Genomic DNA, 23,799 nt, shown 5'->3' with positions numbered 1-23,799 from the left:
GAGCGTGGGTGGGGATTGACTGCTCCCTGCCTTTTCCTGCACAAGAATGCAGTGTGCTCACTGCACAGGAATTAGAAAATCAAATGAAGCTTGTAGAGCCAGATTGGAAACAAGCAAAAGGAAGTGGTGGTTCATGGTGAGGGGTATTGAATGTCTGGAACTTGTTGCCAAAGGAAGTCATCAGGGTTAAAAGTTTGCATGGTTTTAAGAGGAAACTGAACAAATTCACAAAAGAGGATTTCAGTGGAGATTAATAAATTGCAAAAACTTCATGCAGATCAGGAAGTCCCTGAGCTGAAAACATTGGGAAGCTGAAAGTTATTAGGGGAGGGCATTGTATATGCATGCCCTGTTCATACTCTTCCTTCCACGACTGCTTAAAGGCAGTGTTGTGAGAAGAGTGCTCAGCTAGATGGACTTTTGGCCTGAGCCATTACTATGGACTACTTGGGGTTTTTTTCCTCCAGGCTGATGGCAAGAAGTAGTTTTATAGAGCCTGTGCCTGTAAATACTGGAGGTATAGTCAGTGGTTTCCAAATATGATAGATGATACAGAGGGACACACATGGCATATTCTCAATAGATGAGCACTGTAGTTCCACGAGTTGTGGTCATATACTGAGGGCTTCTTCAAAGCCATGTCATTATATTGTGGCTTTTTAAATTTGTCGTCGTTAAAGAAGCCTGTATGTGCTGGTGGAAGAATGCTGGAAAGAGAATTCCCACGTGTTATCACGTTGAGAGGGAGAGGTTTACTAGCTATTTGACTGTTCCCTTATTACAAAAAGATAAAGTTAACCTAATTAAGCAACAGGAAAAACAATTCTTATTTTTGCGTAAGGGGGTTTAATCTGTTAATAATTTAGAGTATTACTCATGTTGTAGTTGCTTTTGACTGAAGATCTCAGATGATGTGAAAACAGTTCCTTCTTTAGCCTCATAATTTTAATCAGATGAATGGTACAAATTTTCCAAATCTAGTACTACACAGCATTACTGTGTGGAAGGTTTTGTGTGTTTATAGCTATTATCTTCCCTTTAGTGCTACAGCGTTTCTTAGAATCACTAACATCTTCTGTAGGAATTTGTTTAGAATACTTTGTGTTCAGAGGTTAAAGGAACTGATAAGATGGCTCCGATGTAGCTGTTTATAATCTAAGGCCCTTAAAGAATAGTCTTGTCTATGTTTAGGTGAGTTCCTGTTGAGATCTTATTGCAAACTTATATATATTCACATATATTTTATTGTGATTTTACATGATTGGATTGTCACGAATTAGAATTTATCTTTCCCTTTGTAGCACTTAGATCCCTGGCTGTCCTCTGAGGTTTCTTGAAAGAAAGTCTTGAAACAGCCGCATTTTAATAAAATGAGAGATTAAAAATTAACAAACCGCTAAATTATACAAATTTGAGTTGTTACCAAAAGAAATATGTGAAAAATAATGATGAACAGTTTTATTGATAGAATTTGGATTTGGGGTTTTTTTTTCTTCTACTTTCTAAAGCTGGTAAAATTGTTATACCTCAACAGACAGATTCTGATCAGAAGTAATGACTGGATTTCTGTGCAGAACTTTGAATTTATCCTGTTAGAGAGATCAGAATCTGGCCTCAAGATTCTAACAAAATTAAGTACAGCAATGAAATTGACACCAGTAAAAAGTGGGGAAAAAAAGTTATATAATGTAATTCCTATAATTGGGCAATATCTTGCTGTGCTATTAGTTATCATGCTTCTAGCTGAAGACAGTATATTCTCATGGCTGTACTGTTAAATTGAAAAAACAGTCTTATGCAAAAATTCTAGACCTCTGAGAAAGGAAGAAAGCTGTTAGAATCATTGTATGAGTATGTATGTCATTACCATTCACATTTTTTCTCTTTGCAGTTTGCTATTCCACAAGACACTCCTGAACTTGCTGCTTTTTTATACAATTCGACAATTTCTCATTACATCAGGAGGAGGGATGTCACAGTAGCAGAACTGCACAGAAAAAACTCTGCAAAAATATTGGTGAGCTATCTAAAAGCTGTAATCTGGGACTATGCATGCAGTGTGTCTGTTGGTTTGACTGCAGTTTGTTTATAGTCTTGTAAATATTTTTCCAAGTGATTTTTAACCTCTCAGTTTAAAATATTATTTATTAAAAATCCCCATGCCACGGGTTTGCAATTTAGTTTGACAGATTTTTACATTAAAGATCACACATGCTAAATTCCCGGCTGCCTTACCCCAGACTGTTAGCAGACGAACCTCTGTGGTCATGCAATGGCACATTTTAACACAGGGAATTTCAGCACAGATTTAGAGAATGGGCCCACAAATTGTGTTTCAGATTCCATCTTCCATAAGGTAGGTCTCCTTAACTTAACTCCTATTACTATGGCTGTTGTAAAGAGTAGCTCACACTTAACATTTTCAAGTAAAGCAACCGTTCTGACGTACAAATAATTTGGAGTGTATTTGTTGCCCTAGTAGGTACTTACATACACGTGGTAAGGTAAGATTCTTTTTCTTTACACTACTGCAAGCAAGGCAAATGGGACAGGTCACTACATTTTTAACATTCCAGTCAATGCTGGAGGAGGAGCAAAGATCTGTCTCCCATGAAAACAGTCCCGTTAGTCAGTCTGATACCTCAGTATTTGGACTTGGTCTTATTTTTGGAAGGTTGGGGTTTTTTCCATTCCTGCGTTCAATGTCCCATCTTTAGCATACTTAGGCATTGTAGGTATCAGGTTCCCTTACCTAGAGGCTGTGTTCAAACTCCATGACCTTCATGTCAGTTGTGGGATTCATGCAGTCAGTGCTTTCCATCTATTTTTATGAACTTTGGGCAGAGTTTCTTTCATGCTGTCCAGTCTCTCATTAAGCTGTTTACTGCAAGCTCGTGTTTGAATTCCTTGACATCACCAGAATTCGGTAGGAAGAAAAGAACGTCACAGACGTCAGTATTTTGGAATAATAGAACAATTATGCTGCTTCTGAAAGTTAATTTGGCAATTTTCATAACAGAAAGAAGATAGAATCTGAAAGTAATGAATACCATGATGTTGTTAAGAACAAAATCACAAATGAACCCATTTTAAACAGCAATCACTGTTGATTTCTGTGTAATTCTTTCATCAACCTAATACCCTGGGAAGAATCTGATTCCACTGGGGCTGAAGGAAAAGTGCCTGGGCTTTCGAAGACATACCAGTCAATACCACAGAACACTTAATCCATTCTTCAGTAATACCTTATCAATTATCTTTCGCAGTGATTAGTTTCATATGCTGCTAACATAGAAATTACTGCAGCAGCTCAAAGTGGTTAACAAAGTTCTTAAATATGTACTGTGTCTGCATCTTAAAATATGACACAGAAATTTTTCAGCTGCTTGATGAAGACAGCATTTAGCTGAGTACTTAGTAATGTAAAATCAGCACTGTGATGAGCAGTGCAACATGGCTTTGATAAGCACAAATTAGGATAGGATTGGGTACATTGCCTATGGCTGGATATGTACCAGGACCTTTCTAGGCTGGCTATAGAAAAGCAATCTGTCATTTGCTCAGTTAGAAAGGTGTCCCAATTCTATGTGCCTTCAGCTGTGTGTTCTACAGATCCAGAAAAAATGTGGGGGTTTTGACACACTAAAAGTATACATTTTCACAGACAGGAAAAATGTTCTGAGAACCTCGTATCTATTTATACAGTTTATTAAACATTTGGTTTCCTTTCCATTAGTTCTAATGTTACAGTGTTCTGAAAATCACTACAGGCTAAATACATTACTAAGAAAAGTAGAAATATGTGTGCAGTTGTAAAATGTCAGCCAAAAGTAGACTTTTTTGCATACTAATGATTTATTTTGTTAATATGTTTTTATGGCCACCAGGATTAATGAAAACAGCTCTCCTTCCTGCAAGATAAATAAATCTGGTTGGAGGATGTTTAAATATGAAAAGCCAAATAAACAGATACTTTGAAATATTAATTTCAAAAAAACTGTTTATAGTTACAAGTTCCAGGGTTTACAGTTTCATTTTCAGGCAGATTTAGAAAACAAGTTATTAAGAATACAGCTTCTTAACTTGTGATAAGACAGAGATTTGTGGAAAAAGCTGTCTGTAAAGAGACAGGATTCCTTAAAGATGTTTTCAGATGTTAACATACATTATCATCTCATTTTCAGAAGTATGGGCTTTGATAGCGCAGCCATTCTCACTGTCCTGAGGGAATATGCTTGTGAAAACTTAGCTTTGCTTTCGAGGTCCCAAGACCTTCTGTCATGAGTGTCAAAAAAGCATCTGTGAGGGAAGGATTCTGTGCTTCGTTATAAAAATATTAATCAATTAAAACTTCAGCCTTCCTCCTGAATCAAACCAAAACTTTTCAGGCAAAGCCCATTTGTATGTATCCAGAATCGCAGAATCATTTGGTTGGAAGAGACCTTTAAGATCAAGTCCAGTTGCTCACCCTGCACTATCAGAGACCCTAAACCATGTCCCTCAGCACCACACCTACATGTCTTTTAAACACTTCCAGGGATGGGGACTCCACCACCTTCTTAGGCAGCCTGTTCCAATGCTGGACAACACTCTGTAAAGAAATTTTTCCTAATATCCAACCTAAATCTCCCCTGACACAACTTGAGGCCATTTCCTTTCATCCTGTCACTTGCTGCATGGGGGAAGAGACTGTCCCCAACCTCGCTACAACCTCCTTTCAGGGAGTTGTAGAGAGTCTCCCCTCACCCTTCTTTTCTCCAGACTAAACAATCCCAGTTCCCTCAGCCTCTCCTCATAATATTTGCTCTCCAGCTTTGTTGCCCTTCTCTGGAGATGCTCCAGCACCTCAAAGTCCTTCTTGAAGTGAGAGGCCCAAAACTGGACACAGTACTCAAGGTGTGGCCTCACCAGTGCCGAGTACAGGTGGACAATCACTTCCCTATTCCTCTTGGCCACACTATTGCTGATACAAGCCAGGACGCCATTGGTCTTCTTGGCCACCTGGGCACACTGCTGGCTCATATCCAGTCGGCTGTCCACCAGCACCCCCAGGTCCTTTTCGGATAGGCAGCTTTCCAGCCACTCTTCCCCAAGCCTGTGGAAGGAGCTTGTTGTGACCCAAGCACAGGCCCTGGCACTTGACCTTGTTGAACCTCGTACCATTGGCCCCATCCCATCAATCCACCCTGTCCAGATCCCTCTGTAGAGCCTTCTGACCTTCAAGCAGACTGACACACCCACCCAACTTGGTGTCATCTGCAAACTTACTGAGGGTGCACTCAATCCCCTCATCCAGATCATTGATAAAGGTGTTGAAGAGAACAGGCCCCAATACTGAACCCTGGGGGACATCACTGGTGACCAGCTGCCAGCTGGATTGAACTCCATTCTCCACCACTCTTTGGGCCCACCCATACAGCCAGCTTTTTATCCAGTGAAAATATAAACCTGTATATATATTATCCATCTATATATATATACACACACATATATATACAGTGTATATAAACCTATACATTTTTTTACACACACTTTTAATTACTTTTGTATGAGATCTTTCTTCCTTTTTACACCCCAAACAACTGCATAATTTCTGTGGTTACCCCATGAGACTCTGCTTATTCCCTTCAGTGGCTTTCACTCAGTTTTTAACCTTCTTTGTGACATTCTTCTGGCAGACTCCAACAGAATATGCAGTTTTGAGTTGCATTTCTTGGCTTTTGTCTCCATCCCTGTGTATGAGCCAGAATCACTGCTCATCAGGAACGTTTCATGGACAACAAGTTTCAAGCAGAGCAACTAATGAATCTCAGCAAATGTTCTGGCTGCTGTAATGTAAACACCAGTAAGAAAACCAGGAGAGTTAGAAGAGGGAAAAGATTTAAAAACATAAATAAAGACTTCAGGCATAGAGAACAGAAAAAAAAAAAGGGTTAAAATCACTAATGATGGATAGATAAAGACAAAGCACATGCTTCAAAAGATTGATAAGTACCTGGACATTTAAAGAGTTCTTCAGAGTAGATATTGTTGAAAATTATTACTTTTATTTTCAGGTAGGTGGTTGTAATCATTGATGGTGCAAAACAAATCTCCCCCCTGGTTTATAGTTCTCACAATGTCTCATGGGGTATCTCACATGTATTAGATGATATTACTGATTTCAGACTGCTTAACTCTTGAAGGGAAAGTTGATTTGTTTTGCTAATTCATAGAATTTGAAAATTATTATATACATTTTTAAAGCATAGGTGTGACTTCCCTTTATTTTGTACACAGAACTGTACAAATGTGAAGTGTATCCTAATTTCCTGCACTGTGGGACAACTGGAAAGAGGGAAGAGCGCAGCGCTAAAAATCAGGTCCCGGCTGTGGGCCCAAACATTCCTGGAGGTAATGCACACAAAAATCCCTTCTATACGCAAAGACCCCTACATCTTTTATTTGACCAGGTATTTAAGAATACAAATGACAAAATCAAATGCAAATCTTTTTTGTTATCACTTTCTTTGAAGATAACATGTCACTGGTTACTGTTCAGGTCACATGCATGCTGCTTACTTTTCTTTTTCTCACTATCACTCTCTCAAATTCGTGTCTTAAATCCTACCTGAAAAGTCCAAGATTATTTTTAAACACCTTTCCTGGTTTTGTTTCTGCTTTCCTGGACTGGCCCAAATCAATAATCATCTCTTGCGTCTCCATGATGTGTTCTCTATTCATCATGTCTTTCCTGATGAAAGGTTTTTCTTGGAGCCAAACAGTATATGGTGTACACTGTGTCCAGTTTAAAAATTCATTGTTATTTATCCTCTGTTAATCTAGGGAGTAGTAACATGTATCAAGCTCATATGACATACAACACTCATCTAGGGACCATCTGTGTCTTACTACTAAAAAGTAAGGACAGTGCAGACCATGGGAAAAATTAACTTCTCTTTGCAAATTCTTCTGCTTCCAATTTCATCTGCTCTCAGAATTGTATAGACTTTGCCAGGGATTGCACTGTGAGCTGTTACCTCACAGCTGGCCATGTGTCTGTAGTACTATGTGGTTTATCATATCTTTAACACTGGGCAGTACATGGAGAAATTTGTAATTCAGTTTGCTCTTACTAGGAAATAACTACAGATCCTATCTTGATCAAACTGATTATCACCTTCCTTCTTCAAGGAATGTAGAATTCCCCACTCTTTCTACCTGAATGCAAGAACCTTCCTGTGTTCCCCATAGCTGTAGGAGAAGAATGGTTCATCCCCACAGTAGCTTTTACCCTAGCAAGAGAAGAATTGAGGATCTTCAGCTTCCAACCGGAGCTCTAAATTAATCTCCTCACACCTTTTAAGATAATTTTTCCCTTTTTCCTCAAATGTGAAAGTAGATATAAGAAGTTCTTCCTCACTTAACTTCTTTCCTGGAGAAACAAAAGAGCAGATAGGATAGTACTTACAGAAAGTTGAATGCCAGCTCAGACATGGCTCCAGATCTCCAATGGGTGCATCCTTTGGGGGTCACAGGTCTCTCTTAGTGTATGGGACTATGGCAATGGTAACCAAAAGGATGATTTGAGAAGTTTTTCTACCTTTCTGTCAGGATTTACGGTCACACTCACTGTTTCTTCTGTAACAGCTATTAGCACCATTACAACTGAAGAGAACATCGAACTCTCTGACCTTGCTTCAGAAAAAGTGATTTCTCTCTAGTTCAATAACAAAGGACATCGTTTCAGATACTAGATGAATTAATTCCTGATGTGTCAGTACATTTTCTTTCTATTAACCACCAATCCCAAGAAACTTCCATAAAGTTTCTTCAGTTTCCTTGCCACTTTTGAGAGGCAGCATAGTTAGCAAATGTGAAAATGCCTGTATGTAAGCATCTCTGCCCTCTAAGGGAAAAGATATGTATTGGAAAATATGATGGGAATTTCATTCCATTTTTTCCTCATTCCAGTAAGAGGCTGTTTGACATTTGCACACTGCCTAGTGTTAAGTTCAGTTAAGAATTTAACTGCACTAGTTCACTGTTCCTAACACGTACAGACAGGTAAAGAGGCAGTGATATTATCCTTGGCTGGAACAATCTGTGATAATTTTGACCACTGCAATGTGCAAGCAGTATCACAGTGAACCTTCCCCATCTTCTTCCTCACCAAGCAAAAGATAAAGCTTAGCTCCCTTAGCTAGCTGCCTTACTGGGAATTGGACCTGACGTATTTCAGACCCAGTCAAGTCTTCCTGCACATTATTCTGCTGCTGAAATCTAATTAACTCTGTAAGGGCCAAAACCAAGGTCTTGTGAAAAAACAAACACATAAATTAAAGCCCTTGCACAGACTCTTAGATGCCAATTTTCTGGGCTATTTACAGCTATTTTAGTGGGAATTAGCCTCATAAAAGTTTTTCTAAGTCCAGCTTAGTATTTAACAAGGAATAACTGTAAGAGATTAAAGGTAAACAAATTTAATGAGAAACAGAGTGTGCCTCTCTGAGTTTTTGCTTGTGACACAGGATGCATGACAGTTGGGACAAACTAGATATAGAAGACATGAAATCTCCTTTCCTTAGTGACTCTTAATAAAGACAGAATCTTTTTCTAGAATATAAGCTTAGTTAGCCTTACGTAGGTTCAGAACAAGGATAACTGCATGAAGTTCAGTGCTATGTTTAAATGGCAGAGCAGTGGGACTCACCTGATTTTAATCATCTGGAAGTTAGATGCCAAAGCTGGTTTCCTAACTCTGTAACCGGTGACAAGACAGAGAGATATCTTTAGAGGATGCTTTATCCAGCTGATTTGAAACAGTTTGCCTTTCTCCTGGTCTGGATGAAGAAGGGACAAAGGTCTGTCTTGGTACCTCGGTGTGTGAAAACACACCAGGCAATGCTGGCACTGCAATCCCTTTAGCTTCTCCTTGCTCCTGAATAAATCCTGCTGGCTATGCCTGCACCTCTCTTCACTCAGTGAGTTCAAGGCAGAGGTGGAATCTTACACCAAGCTGTGGGCAGGAGCAAGGATGAACCATCCAGTAGGCATCCTCGGTGCAGGGATCTCATGGCAAACACTCCTACACAGAGATCTTTTGCTTACTTCACTGTCCTTACATACCCCTTGCTATCAAACAAGACTTTTTATGGGCTGCTATTTCGCCTTTTATCTCTATCCTTCGGAAACATTTTTGTTTCCTTTGAATAGTAACTTGCGAGCCTTGTAAAGACTCAGAAAACTTGAAGCAACAGGGTTTTTTTCTAAGTAAAAAAGGTAGTCCCCAGAGAACTATTGCATCCTCCCGTGTATGCCAAAGAAGCTTCCAGAATAACAAAACTCTGCGTCACAAGCAAACTTAGATATTCAGGAGAGAGAGAGAGAGCAAATAGTGTGATGGGATCTGGTTGCCTTCCTCCCACTGACCTTGAAGAAGTTCCCATTTTCACATCCTCTTTTAAAATTGACAGTTATAGAGCCATCACTGAAGAGCTTAATTAGTTTCCTTAAAAGGGCATAATCTGCTTTTAGTAAGCCTGCGAACATCTGCTTCCTAAGGTTATTCCAGAAGTAGCTAAAGTATACCTAAAAAACAACTGCTGTCAGCTAGGCTGAAATCTGCAGATTCAGAGTAAGGATTTAGAAACAGTCAAAATAATCAAGATGTGGTGATTCTGCACCAGGAGGGACGGTTCAAGGGCCAGACCGAACCCCACAGACATGGTTTTGTAAAGAAACTTAGAGGAAAAGTTGCTATCTCTACAGCAACATCCCAAAATCTTTTGCATGTACAAAATTTTCATATGCCAAAGAAAGCAGGATAATTGTGATGTATAACATTCCTCAACTGTTTCATAATCTACATGAAGATAAGATGATCTAAGGAAGAAATTGTGTTTATTGAAGCTGAGAACAAACTTTCATTCTGTATTCTCCTCTCATAAATATGCTAATGAAAACCTGAGAAGAACATGATTGAAATTGATTGATTAATGCTAGGATGAAATAATTTGTTTCCTGTTGAAGTTACATGGATCAGTCTGTATATTTTGTTGCCACAAAAGATCAGTCATGTATTGAGTGACTCTTTCCTCTTCCACTTAAACTGACAACTGACAACAGCTGACCCCTTTGCCTCTTGACAGTTGTAATCTGTAACCTTAAAACCCAACCTGTCATAACAAGCAACAGTTAAATGACATGCAATGATTAGTCATGTTTGAGTAAATAAAGCAACCCAAATTTCCCAACCAGCCAACAAAGATAGAGACAGACATTGTGCAAAGGCCAAGAAGAATCACAAACTCTTTTGGATTAACTTCAAAGCTTCGTTGTAAATATGAACCCTGTACTAAAGCTGACTTGTGGATTCAGACTTGCTGATCAAGCAAATAATAGGGTGATTTGAGCCGAAGAGAAACAACCTTACATGGTTATGTTACGTTGTGTTCTGTTAGGGCTCTATTATGTCCCTATTTGTCTAATCATGGTATTTCTGAGTCATTAGATGAAGATCCAAGGGGATCTTGCCTAGAGTTCTTTAGATTCTGATTTTTTTTTTTTTAATATATGACTCAGGAGTTGGCTAGTAAAACATCAGTTTTGAAAATGTATTTCTAAATGATGAATCTGTACCATCTGTCTGATTTGCAACATCCTTCCAGGCTCCGAGATCTTTGGACACTTACAGCACTGTGGGAAGTGGAACTCGGCTCATTCCTGACTTATTTCAGCCCATATTGAAAGTTCCTTACAATTATATAAAGCTCCTTCTGGGAGAGCTTAGGGAGGCAGTAATGTAAAAAAACCACAGAGGGTGTGCAAAGTTCCCAAGAGGTTTGAAATTTATTTTATTGTCTTTTAATGTTATTGAATATAGTTGTATTGTTTCTCTCTTGACTTTAGATGGATCCAGATATTTGAATTTGGCACCTCTGACTTCATCAACTTTAATAGCTAGAAGGGAGAAAAATCTAGTTTTATTTCTGAAAGCTGAAAAGCAACAGAAACATGGCACCACACTATAAACATGTGCTCCCTTAGACACAGACATGTTTTGGCTTCTCTTTTAAATACATTAGTACAGTGTTTCTGAACACGCACTCCTCCTCTTTCTTTTTAGATCCCTGAAAATGGAAATATATGCTTGACATAATAAAGGGGATGAATGCTGCAACACCCAGATCTTAAGTGCCTGGCCCCAGACTGGTATCCAAAACCTGCAACTAAATACCTAGGCTCCCTATACAGTGTACGGAAACATTGAGGTACTTCAGACAAATTGACTTGCACTAACAGCCAGGGTGGTGCGTGATGACTATCCCTTATCAAGAGGGTAGGCACCCAAATCAGGATTAAGTGGGAATATTTTCACCCTCTCAGAAGGCAGATTCTAAAAATTACTCAGAAGGTACCTATAGCATTAATTGAAAGACTTAAAGGGGACTTTGTTTATTCAATATTCAGTGGCAGAAGCTAGAGCTGGCAGTCTAGCAATGAGAGAATTCATGACTGGAAGACATGAACTCATCATCTCCTGCCTCAGCTTGAGAAACCTCACATCCCTGCTTTGTAGAATGATGGTGTTCCCTTCTGTTGCAGCTGCACCACTACAAGGACATAGAAAGAAACTGAGAGGTGTAGAAGGGTATAGAAAATGAGAAGGAGCCTGATGTAATACCCTGTTATTTTGGGTCATCTGCTAGACGTCCTGCCAGTCCTCTCATCCTCCTTTACCTTCATAGCCTGGCAACTGGAGCTATCATCGCTGTTAGAGTGCATGCTCTAACTGTACTCCCTTGATGAGAAATTTTGTTTAGAATCTCCATATTTTTTTACTACTGGTGAACTCAGAGCCTCTTTTTAGAGTGGTTGAAATTCTCTAGGCCAGGTAATGCTGATGGGACAAGGATTCAGTTTAGCTGCACGAAGGCCACTGGAGGCAGAATGCAGATAACCAGTGCAGCAGGGCCACACAAACTGTCGTCTGTGTAGTACGTGTGTTTGCACAGGCTTGAAAGTCAGAACTGAGGTGAATCAATGGATCCAGGACAGGTGAGAAATATAGCTCTTGTATAGGCTTCTTTATTCAAGCACTTGTATCCCTCTCCTCTTTACTATGGGAGCAGATGTTCCATCTGTAAGTGGGATGTGATCCCAAGGAACGATAGTTTCTGTTCTCAGCATCCCCCACCACGGAGTCTCTTCCTGTGTCCAGTGGAAAATATCTCAATCAAGGGAATCTTACTTAGTGTTTTGAAAGTACAATTCTGCAGCCAACATAAATTCCCTGTTCAGGGATAAAAGTGGGGAAGCACCGGAAAAATTAGTGAGAGAGACATTTTGTTCTCTCATCAATTGCTATATATAAGCTCTACAGGGGAGTTGAAGATTTTTAATTCAGACTGAGAATTACAACCAATACGTTTGATGCCCTGCCCTTCAAGCCACAATAGTAACAAAAAGAGGAAGTCATCCAATAGATTTGCCTTTAGGTCAAACAACTATTGTTATTTGAAAAAACCAAATCCATAAAAAAGAAAACTGTGTGTGGCCAAAAATACCATATTATACTGGATTTTTACGTTTATGTGGAATGAAGGCTAGAAAGAAAGAGACCTTGACACTGGGCTGAACTAGCTGGAGGGTTTTTTTGGGTGTGGGCTAGTTTTGTTTTCATTCATTGTTGTTTATAATAACATCAAAATGTTAACAAGAGCAGAACTCGATACCATTGCTAGATGTGCTAAAGTACATTAAAGTGTTCTAAAATCACAACAAAGTATCTGCCACTATCATAATTTAAAAGTCTGTTTAAAAGTATGTAAAAGATAAAATATGTGAACTGCAAGAAGTTAATGATAGAGATGAGGATGTGTTGATTTTTAGAGGATTTGTATTGTCTTTGGTCACAGATAGATTTGGGTGGACATAACCTCTTGTTGCAAATAGCACGAGTACTTTTTGACCATGCACAGAGTCATATATATATATTTTTAACAAACTAATGCAAGAGTTGTATGACCTCTACTCTCAGCATTTATGTAAGCTACTCTATTTGTTGGCAGTAGTTCAGGTTTTTGGAGGTAAGAGAGCAAGCTAATGAATTCCCAAAGCATATATTTAAAAGGTAGCACCATATTGCTTACCCTCTTATCTCTAAAATGTGCTAGACTCCAGCAGAAATGAAGGGAAACAAGTTTTAATCAAGCAGAGCCAATGTTGTTATAACAGCACTGAACTCATATGCAACAGACCTAAATTCGGGGGCAAGGGGGAGGTGGAATTCCACCACAGCATGCAGCTTGCAATAGAAAAAGTACATGCCCTTCAGCTAGGGTGACTTCACTGGGCTGCATCTAACCAGAAGAAAAGTATTTCAGAGAAGTTGAACAATGCTCCATAGAGGCAGTGTCACAAAGTCATTCTGAGGATCTCTCCAGTAGTTACTCTTCAAATCTGCATAAGACCTGTCAGAATTTTAAGCTGCCAGAAATTTTGACCCTCCTACCCTTAGTCTAGCTCCCTGTGGGCAAGATTTGTCCCTGCATTTTAGTCAGCTTCCTGACTAGGATGCTCCCATATGCCTTATAGATGCTTGGGGAGACTTCAGATAACTTCCGCTTCCTGTGGAAACCGCCAGCAATGCACTGGAGCCTAGAGAACTCTCCTTCAAATTGTCCAAGATTTTCCAGCACTTCCCACATTATTTCTATTTATCTTAGTTGTACTTAGGGAAACACTGCACTGAATATTTATTGGGAACATTTTCCTTCATTTCTGGATGCCTCTGTGTCTCACAGCTTTTAAAGAAAACAGAATTCAGTTCAAAAATCTATTTGTAGAATGAAAGTGTGGAGAGAGAGAAGCCTTAATAAATACACCAGCAGGGTTCTACCACCCAAGCAACACAGGGGGTGGCCGTGTTTTGCCTACTTACCAGGACATTGGCAAACTACTGTCTCAGTGATGCACACAACAGCTCATTCTGTTTATTCTAACACAAAGGGAGCCTCAAAAGTCCAGTGGAGCTAGGGCTGGGCTCTCTACTGTTGGACATTAGGCTCTCACATTCACAAATACCAAACCCTCCTTCCTCTTCCTCTGAGCCATAATGAAATCTTCAGCTTGAATGGCAAACCACAGGTCCTACTGCTTCCAGTAAGCACTGAATATTTAAAGATGCGCTATTTTAAAAATGGTATGGTGTAGAAATACTGTTTCTCACAAATGACATGAGAATTATAAACAAGGCTGTAGGAGAGACAGCTGTCTGTATCTCCAAGGTGTTGGTACAAGTGAAAATCCTGTTTGCAACTGATGCTGACCACAGCCATTGTTTTAAAGCCTTTTGCCACAAACATAATTCTATGAATGCAGGAAAATACTCTCTAGTCTTTCATACTGTCCATTCCTGTAAGGCAATGGAGATGTGCAGCATTTCTGGGAACCTAATGACAGTCAAGGAGAGTTGATAGCTGTGGGGACAACCCAAGGTTATTAACCTCAGGCAACCATTAATCCACAGGAAGCACCCTCCTCCTATGTTCATACTGCTGATATAAGCTGAAAATGAAATAAACCATGTATAGTAGGTAAAAAGATTTATTTTTTCCTGAGTGCTCTATTTCTTTTATGTGATGTTTCAAGAGAGTTAATGCCTTTACTATACCTTAGCTAATCAGGCTGCATGTCTAATGCCTACTTCTTAATAATATAACATATTCTGCTCTCTCCATTACAGATTACTTTTATAAATCATAAATCACACACAGAGTCGTACTTAATATGAATTGCTTTGAATTGAAAACATAAGGCTTTTTTTCAGTCTTTTTTCTGAATGCGGATCTTTGCACAAGTACAGAAGTATGCTGGGACTTAGTGTGAGAAGTCTAGTGTCATAGAGTAAAAGATGAAGAATGGCCTGAGTCTGAAAATGGAAAATAATGAGTATGATAAGGAAAAATTATTTTTCTGAAGACTATCTCATAGATGTTCAGCACCATGAAAGTGTATAAAAATCCTTATTTGCCAAGTCCAATACTACATTGGTCTAATTTTGCATTTCAAACACTGTTGATAGAAAAGGTAGTTCCTTTTCTTTAGATGCCAGCTATGTTAAGGAGCTGATTTTACTATCACTGTGTAGTCATTTGAGGCAGTTTGCTTCATATAGCACATTCCTAATACAAGACCCGAGCGAGATTAAATGTTCTGATAAACATTTATCTGCTCTCAAAATTTTCAAAGAACAAAATTATGGCATTGTCAAATGAGTTCCAGAAGGCAATAAATGTGCTGGCTTCATGTCACCAGTAAACACTCACATAATTGAAGAGAAAACTAATTTTTTGAAAAGAAGTCAGAATGGACAAGGCAAATACCAGAACTACAATCCTGGATCTCAGGAGAGCAGCATTCAGCCACTTCAGTGATCTGCTTGGAAGAACTCCATGGGAGATGATTCTGAAGAAAAGAGGAGTCCAAGAGAATGAGTAACTCTGCAGGATGACCTCCTTTAAGCTCAGTAACTGTCCATCAGGACGTGTAGGAAGTCAAGGAAAGATGGCAAGAGGCCTCCATGGATGAACAAGGAGCTCCTGGTAAAACTCAAACACAGAAAGGAAAAACAAGAGAGATGGAAGCAGGGTCAGCTGAACCAGTGCAGGGGCTGGGTGGAAAATACAGAGACAGTGTCTGAGCATGCAGAGTTAGGAAAGTAAAAGCCCCCCAGGAGCTGAGCCTAGTAAGGGACTTAAAGGGCATCAAGGAAGCTTCTACAAGTGTATCAGCAGCAAAAGGAAGTCTAGGGGAAAAGGAGTCTTCTACTGAATGGAACATGGGAAAGGCTGACTCATTCCATGCCTCCTTCACTTTGGTCTTTACTGGTAAAATCTGCATACAGTAATCTGAGGCCTCTGCAACCAGAGAGAAAACCTGCAGCAATCAGCATTTACCGTCAGTGGAGGAATTATTGGATTAGGGGAACATTTAAACAAATTGGACATACAAAAGTCCAAGGCATCTGATGGGATACAACTACAGGTGCTGAGGAAGCTGGTCATCAATGCAAGACCACTCTCTGAAAGGTCATGGTGATTGGGGAAGTTCTTGAGGGCTGGAAGAAAGCAAATGTCACACCTATCTTCAGGGACAGTCCAGAGAACTACAGGCCAGTCACTCTCATTTCAATCCCTGAGAGGTGCTGGAGAAAAAACCCCTGGAAGCCATTTGCAAACATGTGAAGGATAAGGAGATTATTGGGAGTTGTCAGTGTGGATTTACAAAGGAGAAATCATGCATGACCAACTTGATAGCATTCTGCACTGAGAGAAATGAGGTTCACCTTTGCTGATGAGGAGAGAGCAGTCATTGTTTTTTATCTTGACTTTAGCAAGGTTTTTGACACTGTCAAAATGCATGAAGATAGGTGGACAGGAGGATTCAAATCTGACTGTACTGCCAGGCTCAAAGAATTTTGATCAGAAACATGAAGTTCAGATGGCAATCTGTCAGTAATGGTGTACCCCAGCAGTCAATACTGGAGCCAATACTGTTTAACGTCATTAATGGCTTGGATAGTAGGACAGCGTATACTTTCAGCAAGTATACCAGATGGTCGTACTGCTCTTTAGAAGACCTTGACAGGCTAGAGAAGTGAGTTGGCAGGAGTTTCATGAAATGTGGCAAAGGGAAATGCAAAGTCCTGTATCACAGAACCCTGTGTCCCAGTACAGCCTGGGGGCCAAACAGCTGGAAGGTAGTGTTCTAGCAAAGGATCTCGAGATCCTGGTAGACACCAAGTTGAACATGAGCCACTGTGTGCCCTTGCAGCAAAGGAAGTTGACAGTCTCTTGGGCTGCATTGGGAAGAGTGTTGCCAGCAGGTCAATGGAGGTGACACTTCCTCTCTACTCAGCACTTGTGAGACAGATCTGGAGTACTGTGTCCAGTCCTGGGCTGCCTGAGACAAGGGAGACACAGACAAAATGGAGCAAGTCCAGCCAAGGGCCATAGCGATGATGAAGGACTTGGAGCATCTGATAAACAAGGAGAGTATGAGACAGATGGGACTGTTCAGTCTGAAGCAGAGGAGGCTCAGAGGGGATCTCAGTATGTATAAACATCTGATAGAAGGGACTAAAGAAGACAAGAGCTAGGTTCTTCTCAATGATACCCGGTAACAGGACAAGAGGGAATAAACTCAAATGGAAATACAGGAAAATCAATTTTAAAATAAGAAAAAGCATCTTACTGTGAGGGCAGTCAAACACTGGAATAGGTTGCTTCGAGTTTGTGGAGTCCCTATTCTTGAAGGTACTCAAAATCCAACTGGACATGGCTCTAAGCATACTGCTCTAGTTGACCCTGCTCTGAGCATGGAATTGGAATAGACAATCTCCAAGGTGCCTTCCAACCTCAGCAGTTCTGTGAAAACTTGGAGTTGGGACATGGTCATCCAACTGCATCTAAGTTGGCTCCCAAACCAAATAAACCTTTCTCTACCACTGAAGGAAAGAAACAGTAGCCCAGACTATCATGGGGTCTTCTTATCTCAGTCTTTGCTCCACAAAACAGCTGAAAGGAGAGAAGCAATTCTTAGAGGGTTTATGCCTTTGATGCAACAGGAAATTCCAGAGAAAAACATCACCTAGCAGGGAGGAAAAGACTTTGGGTAATCACATAGGAACCAAGTCTTGTCAGTGGAGCAGAAGTCCTAAAAGAAGGAAGGAGAAAGTTTTGCAGAAGGGGATTAAGGAAGTGGCACTGGACTGTGAGAAGCTGGTACCAAAATGAAAGATTGTTTTACTTACAAGGCTCTGTCTTTCTGTAAATCAGTAGTCAAATACTGTGTTGAATTCTGGTCATCATATTTCAGAAAGGATTGAGACAGCAAAAATTATTAAGGGCTTCAAATATTCTCATGCAAAAGATTGAAATTGTTTACCTCAAGGACTCTAATGAAAACAGATATAATGACAGTCATAACTCCTAGCCTTCTGGATTCCAGAGGACATATAAGCACTTAACTATCTAATGCTTTTCAGCCAAGGCACTTTCAAAGGTGCTCTGTATCATTACTCCAACTTTACACGGGATGGGATATTCAAGATAAGTTGCATGTAGAGTCACTCCAAAAAACTCAGTTGCAGAGATGGAATTAGAAACAGGTTTGTTGACTTCCAAAAGAGCATGGTAACCACTCAAACATCCTTCCTTGAGACTGAAACAAGGAAAAAGAGGACATGGTTTGAGTGTGGGATCTTCTGTCTGTAACAAAGTAACATTCACTGAAATTGGAACATGTCAAATTCAGTGAACTGAAAGGTTTACTTGATACCTCATGTACTTAGCCCCCCAAACTAACTTCAGTTAGATATCAACTTTGTCAAGAGCTCAATAGAATTCAAAATACATGTGTGGAATATACTCATATCCATTGTAGTAAATGCTACAACCATTAGGATTCTGTTAAGGGGCATACACTTCACATGTCAGTGCTTATGCTGGTTTGTAACAGATTTAGGCAGATATTTTTCCAGTGGGCATACCAGAACTTAATACCATTTCAAGGCACTTTGCACAGAGTGGGAGATGTTGTCAAGGTCAGAACAGCACAATGAAACACGCAATTGTTCAGATGTAGTGTGTCAGTGGCTACCTGGCTTCCAGATCAGGTGAAAGCACTAATTTAGAAGTCATAGCATGAGCTTATATGATGTAACTGTTCTTAGTCATTCTGAAGCAAGGAGGGTAATGCCTAATATAATCTAATCCAATCTAATCCAATCTAATAATACTTTATAAAAACAAGCAAGTAAAAATGAAACACAGAGAACTGGCAAAGAGTTTGGTTTGTCTGCATGTCTTTGGGTTTGTTGAAGTGCCTAATGAGCACTACATAAATATTTTACTAGGCAGCCAGCTAAACAATGACTGCTATACATTCCTATTGCAGTTCCACAATGTAGTAAAACAGCAAGGTGAGTTTTTCAGGGGTTTTTGAGCTCTCTTGCAATAGGAAATCAATCACACTCTAAGCGAAGCGCCTGTGTATTTGTTCCTATTGTTGTTCTTTGATGGGAAGTCATTCCTTTGATGTCTTCAGAGAGAAACCATCCTGGTCTCAACATAGGCCTGGAAATCTTCTCAAGTACCCACGTTTGTTGTTGAACTGGGTGAGCAGAGACAGTGTTTTAAAACTTAGATACCTCATAAACTTGCCCCCTGCTTCAAACTCACCAGTCTCCAATTTCAGAGAGAAATATGAGAAACAACTGTAAATGTCTTCTGCGTATCTAACCCTCCTGCCCCATTTGAACAGGGAGCCTTTGTTTTTCAGGTTTATGCTCTGTTATGTGTTTGTCTTGTGGTCACATACAACAGGTCCCAGGATTGCTCTACTCTCTACCAATAGAAACCATCTGTGCCTTTGGAAATGAATGCTTTGTATTTTTTCTCTGCTTATTTCTTATAATGCTTTTAAGTGTAAACATGGTCTTTACTAATTTCTTTTTCTATGTAATTTCAGAGAAAGAATGATCTCTATACTCTTTCTTCCAATGTGTCCTTCGAAGTTAAGGGCATGCCATATAAAGTGCAACCAGCAAACCTCCCCAAGGGAAGCATAGCAGTAAGTAACTGAAGATGATACCTTTGTGTGAAGCAAATGTATTCTTACACATTTGTGTGAAGCACATGGTCATTCTGATCACAGCTGTGGAAGTTTTATAATATAGATGAAAATATTGAGATCAGTCTTTCCTGTGTTTCTAGTGTAAATTCCTGAAATAATACCTAAAGAAAATACTTCTGTTGCTTTCTGTGGAAGTTGTTGATACATGATACTAACTCAACTTTTAAATAATTTCTTGCTGCGTTAATGTGCACGGTGCTTTATTATAATCAGGACGGATTTTTCACCCAGAAGAAAAGAACAAAACTGTGAAAGCAAGTGTCTAATTACCTTATTTGGGGTAAAAAAATCTTGAGGAAATTTTTGTGCAAAATACAAAATCTTGTTTCTGTCAAGTTTAGAGAGCTCAGTCTTCTCCCAGACAGCAGTTTGCTCATACAAATTTGTGGATTATCTGTGGCAACTTTTCTCCTATCTGTGTTAAGCTTTTTTGAAACCCTGATTTTCAGAAAGGTCTATATGTCTCTCTAGGGTTTCCATCTCACAGCACATCAGGTGCAAAACATGAAATTACCTGGTAATCCCTCCAGATATGATTAATAGATACTAAAGTATTTGCCTTATCTGCAGAGCAAGATTTGTATGGCCCTGGATTGTTGTATGAAAAGTTAATCTTGGAGGCATAAGTTTGATTTAATCATTTGCTGGTGCCAAAGCATTGAGTTTGGGGAGAAATTTAAAGGAAATTTACCTCTTACAGTGTCTAATACCATGGTCAAAATTCACTCTATTTTGTCATTACTGACAGAAGTAAGTAAAATATGAGTGCAGAATTTGATTCTAGTATTAGAGTAATCTGAAATTCGAAGGTTTGCTGTGCTCATCTTTATAAAGTCCTTCTAAAAGGTAAGCTTAGTACAAACTTTTCTAAGTTAAACTATGGTGCAAATGTATCATATCAGTCTGTTGAAGTGTGGTAATAGGGAACAGAATGTTTTCTTAGGTGAAAAACCAACGTGATAATACACTTTGCAGCTTATTTTGAATATATTTTAGAGGATACAGGCTATAAAGTTTTGTTTTTCAACAAGTATGGATTAAATGGTTGATTAATACTTGCTCTGAGAAGCTACAAGGTGAAATCTTGGTTCTGTATGCTCAGTGACTCAAACTTCTAACATCAGGAGAACAATGATTTCACCAGAGAAATTTGATGCTTAATGCAGTATTCATCCAGAAAGGTTCAAAGGCTCCTAGCTGACAGATATACTCAGGCTCTTTTTATTTTCTTCCAGCATGTGTTCTGTACCAGAAACACATGTTGTGCAGAACTCTGTTGATAGTGGTGCCTTCATCTGGACTGAAGTGCTTTACCCCAGGTGATAGCCTGCTGTTCTCAACAAGTGTCAGATGATCTACCAAATGATCAGATGATAAGCATTTTATTCTCCTACTCCAGCCGGTATAAATGCTTGTTACTTGCTGCAGATGATTTACAGCAAAATGCCTGTAATGGCAACTGTAAAATGTTGAAAAACTATAGTGCTTTTATGTTGTTTCATATCTGGACATGGCAGTGGATGCTTGCCAGCTCTACAGCTTGATGTGTTATATGCACAAGCTCTTTTGATGTTCCACTTGCAAGAAGAAATACTTGCTTTAAATTGGGCAATGCTTAATATTTTTGCTCCTTCTGAAAAAGATCACTGGTTGTGTCTATAAAGTTTCCAAAGGCTTATTTGCAAGTGTATGATTTTCTTTGAGACAATGCAAGGGTAGAAGTGGAATAAAGATTTTAATATTTAAAAAATAATTGTCGAAAGTATATATCTAAGAATCAGCTACACTTTACAGTTTATATAATGAAGATAATGTATTCCAAAAGATCAGAGCAAATGTCCTTCATTTAACTCATACAGTGCTGGGTTCCAGCTATGCAGGCTGATATGTATATTTAATTTTAACAGCATGAGTATCCCATACACATCAGTAGTGCACAGTCATATAGTCCTATTTGCAGCACTGAGGTCTTTTTTCCCATCATCATGGAGTACAGGTTTGTACCATGAACAGAGGGTCGTGATACATAGGTGTGAGAAAGGTTATCTAAATGTAAGAAAATCTGAATCTTTTGTAGTAAAACATTAGAGTGAAAATGGCATCAAACAGAAAGTGAGCTTGGAACTTCATGGAACTTAAACCAAAATCCACTGACATCAATAGAAGTATTTCTATTCATTTTTACAGGCTTGGAATTAAAATCATTTATTGTTCAACTAGTTGAATATCTTTGCTAACAGCTGTATCATTCAAGAGAGATTTTCCATTTTTTCTTTGAGGTGGTATTATGGTAAATAATACTGTCCTACTTGATGAATTTCATATGCAAAGTGTAAGTATTTTTTTTATAAAAGGTACAAAGTTAGAACAAGCAATGATTTGTTCTTGAGCCAGTTTTGAAGAGGGGATGCCTTTAGTCTAAACTGTTCGACCAGTGAGTAAAATTCGTTTCAGACTAAGGCTTATGACTTTTTTCAGCTATTACACAGTGATAATACTTTCATTTTAAATATGCTTATATTCCTTATGAAATATATTTGCACAAACATTTGTAAAATGTAAACATAAGTGTCAATATTAATTATGGCTCCAAGCTCAAGGGAGCTTTTAACTTCTATTTCAAGCATTTTCTAGAGCATGCAAGAACATCATGCTGCAAAGGTTGGATGGGAACATGTAGGAGTTACTAAAAAGTTCCTGTTTCTCAGTCTCTGTAAGCAAAATGACTGAAGATTAGAGGAAGGTCATCATGGGCTGTAAAAGTGGCAGCATTAGCATAATAATCAGTTTAGCTGCTGTTTCTTAAAGTAGCAAATTAAATTATGGAGAAGTTATTTTTACGTTTTAAAGTGTGTGTTTTAAAAACAAGAAGGAAGAAAAATAGCTTTGTGAGAATCCCAGTAGCAAGCACTGAATTCTGAATTCTGCACTAGGAAAACCTAATTCCCATCTTTCCACAAAGCACTGCCGATGAACTGGCAGCTTACCACGTATGCTCCTCTCCACGTTGTGCTGCCTTCCAGTAGAATCAAAGACAATTTTGAATGTAACACCAAAATCAGGAGCAAAATCAAAACTGTACAAAACCCCCAATCTTATATCTTCTTACAATGTGCTTAACTGTGGCACATTTAAAAAAAGGAAAATTAAAGTCCCCCTATGGAAGTACTTTCATGAGCAACAAGTGACTTTATTGGAACCACAACAGTGATTCTGAAGTTAAGACTGTCAGACAGCATCTGTGCTAAGACCAGCTTGGAGCAGACAAAGGCTCTGTCCATAACTCTCTTGTTGGCCTCACCTTCGTCTCAGTGCTTGAGCAAGTGGCATTCCTTGTCATCCTTTCCATACAAAAGGTGTGAGACTGTTCAGCAGCATGAAAAGCCAAAAGTCAGATGGCTCCTCTCAAGTCTGTGAGATGCACTTTTCACCAACTTGACAAAGAAGCACGAAAATCTTTCAGTCCTGGACAGAGAGGAAAGCCAACATGCATCTAAAGTACAGTGCCAACATGCAACACTTGTGTATAGGCCACCTTAGATGAAAACAGATAAATCTCCCCAAAAATGTTCCCTGGCTCTGATCCTACTGCATGGAGAAGAACAGGAATCCAAGCTGAATAATAAAACTTTGTCTTAAATCAAAATCATATGTAAAACTGTTGTGGGCAGCATGGGGTGGTGGAGGGACAGTCTTCTGTGGAAGTGGTGAAATGAGGCAGGCAAAACTGAAGGAATGCTTTGTTTCTTTCTTCCCCCTCAGTTTCTGCCTCATCTCTGTGGGTGCTCAGGACTGCAGTGCCAAACTGTTCACCAGGAATTGCATTAGTAGCCCTGCAAGTCTTTGTATAAAGAGTATAAAAGGAAGCAGCCTAGGGGCATTATGTTCTACTGGTGATGCACACAGGGTGAAATGAGGCAGGCAAAACTGAAGGAATGCTTTGTTTCTTTCTTCCCCCTCAGTTTCTGCCTCATCTCTGTGGGTGCTCAGGACTGCAGTGCCAAACTGTTCACCAGGAATTGCATTAGTAGCCCTGCAAGTCTTTGTATAAAGAGTATAAAAGGAAGCAGCCTAGGGGCATTATGTTCTACTGGTGATGCACACAGGCAGGAGTGAGAC

The 23,799-nt window shown here is 39.3% G+C and overlaps 1 protein-coding gene across 1 annotated transcript in view; it reads left to right on the top strand.

Annotated features, from left to right (window-relative positions):
- ITGA8 (integrin, alpha 8) overlaps positions 1 to 23,799 on the top strand; it is a gene marked incomplete at its 5' end in the record, with an annotated part of 112,583 nt that overhangs the window by 82,763 nt on the left and 6,021 nt on the right. Inside the window, 3 exons of the mRNA XM_010137137.1 lie at positions 1,892 to 2,017; positions 6,280 to 6,393; positions 19,516 to 19,617. Coding sequence (XP_010135439.1) covers positions 1,892 to 2,017; positions 6,280 to 6,393; positions 19,516 to 19,617 — 342 coding nt within the window. The remainder of the gene's footprint in view (positions 1 to 1,891; positions 2,018 to 6,279; positions 6,394 to 19,515; positions 19,618 to 23,799) is intronic.

Source organism: Buceros rhinoceros, unplaced genomic scaffold, assembly GCF_000710305.1.
Source record: "Buceros rhinoceros silvestris isolate BGI_N320 unplaced genomic scaffold, ASM71030v1 scaffold10115, whole genome shotgun sequence".
Classification (NCBI taxonomy): Eukaryota; Metazoa; Chordata; class Aves; order Bucerotiformes; family Bucerotidae; genus Buceros; species Buceros rhinoceros.
Note: the sequence above shows the minus strand (reverse complement) of the source record. Positions and strands in the feature narration are given on the sequence as shown.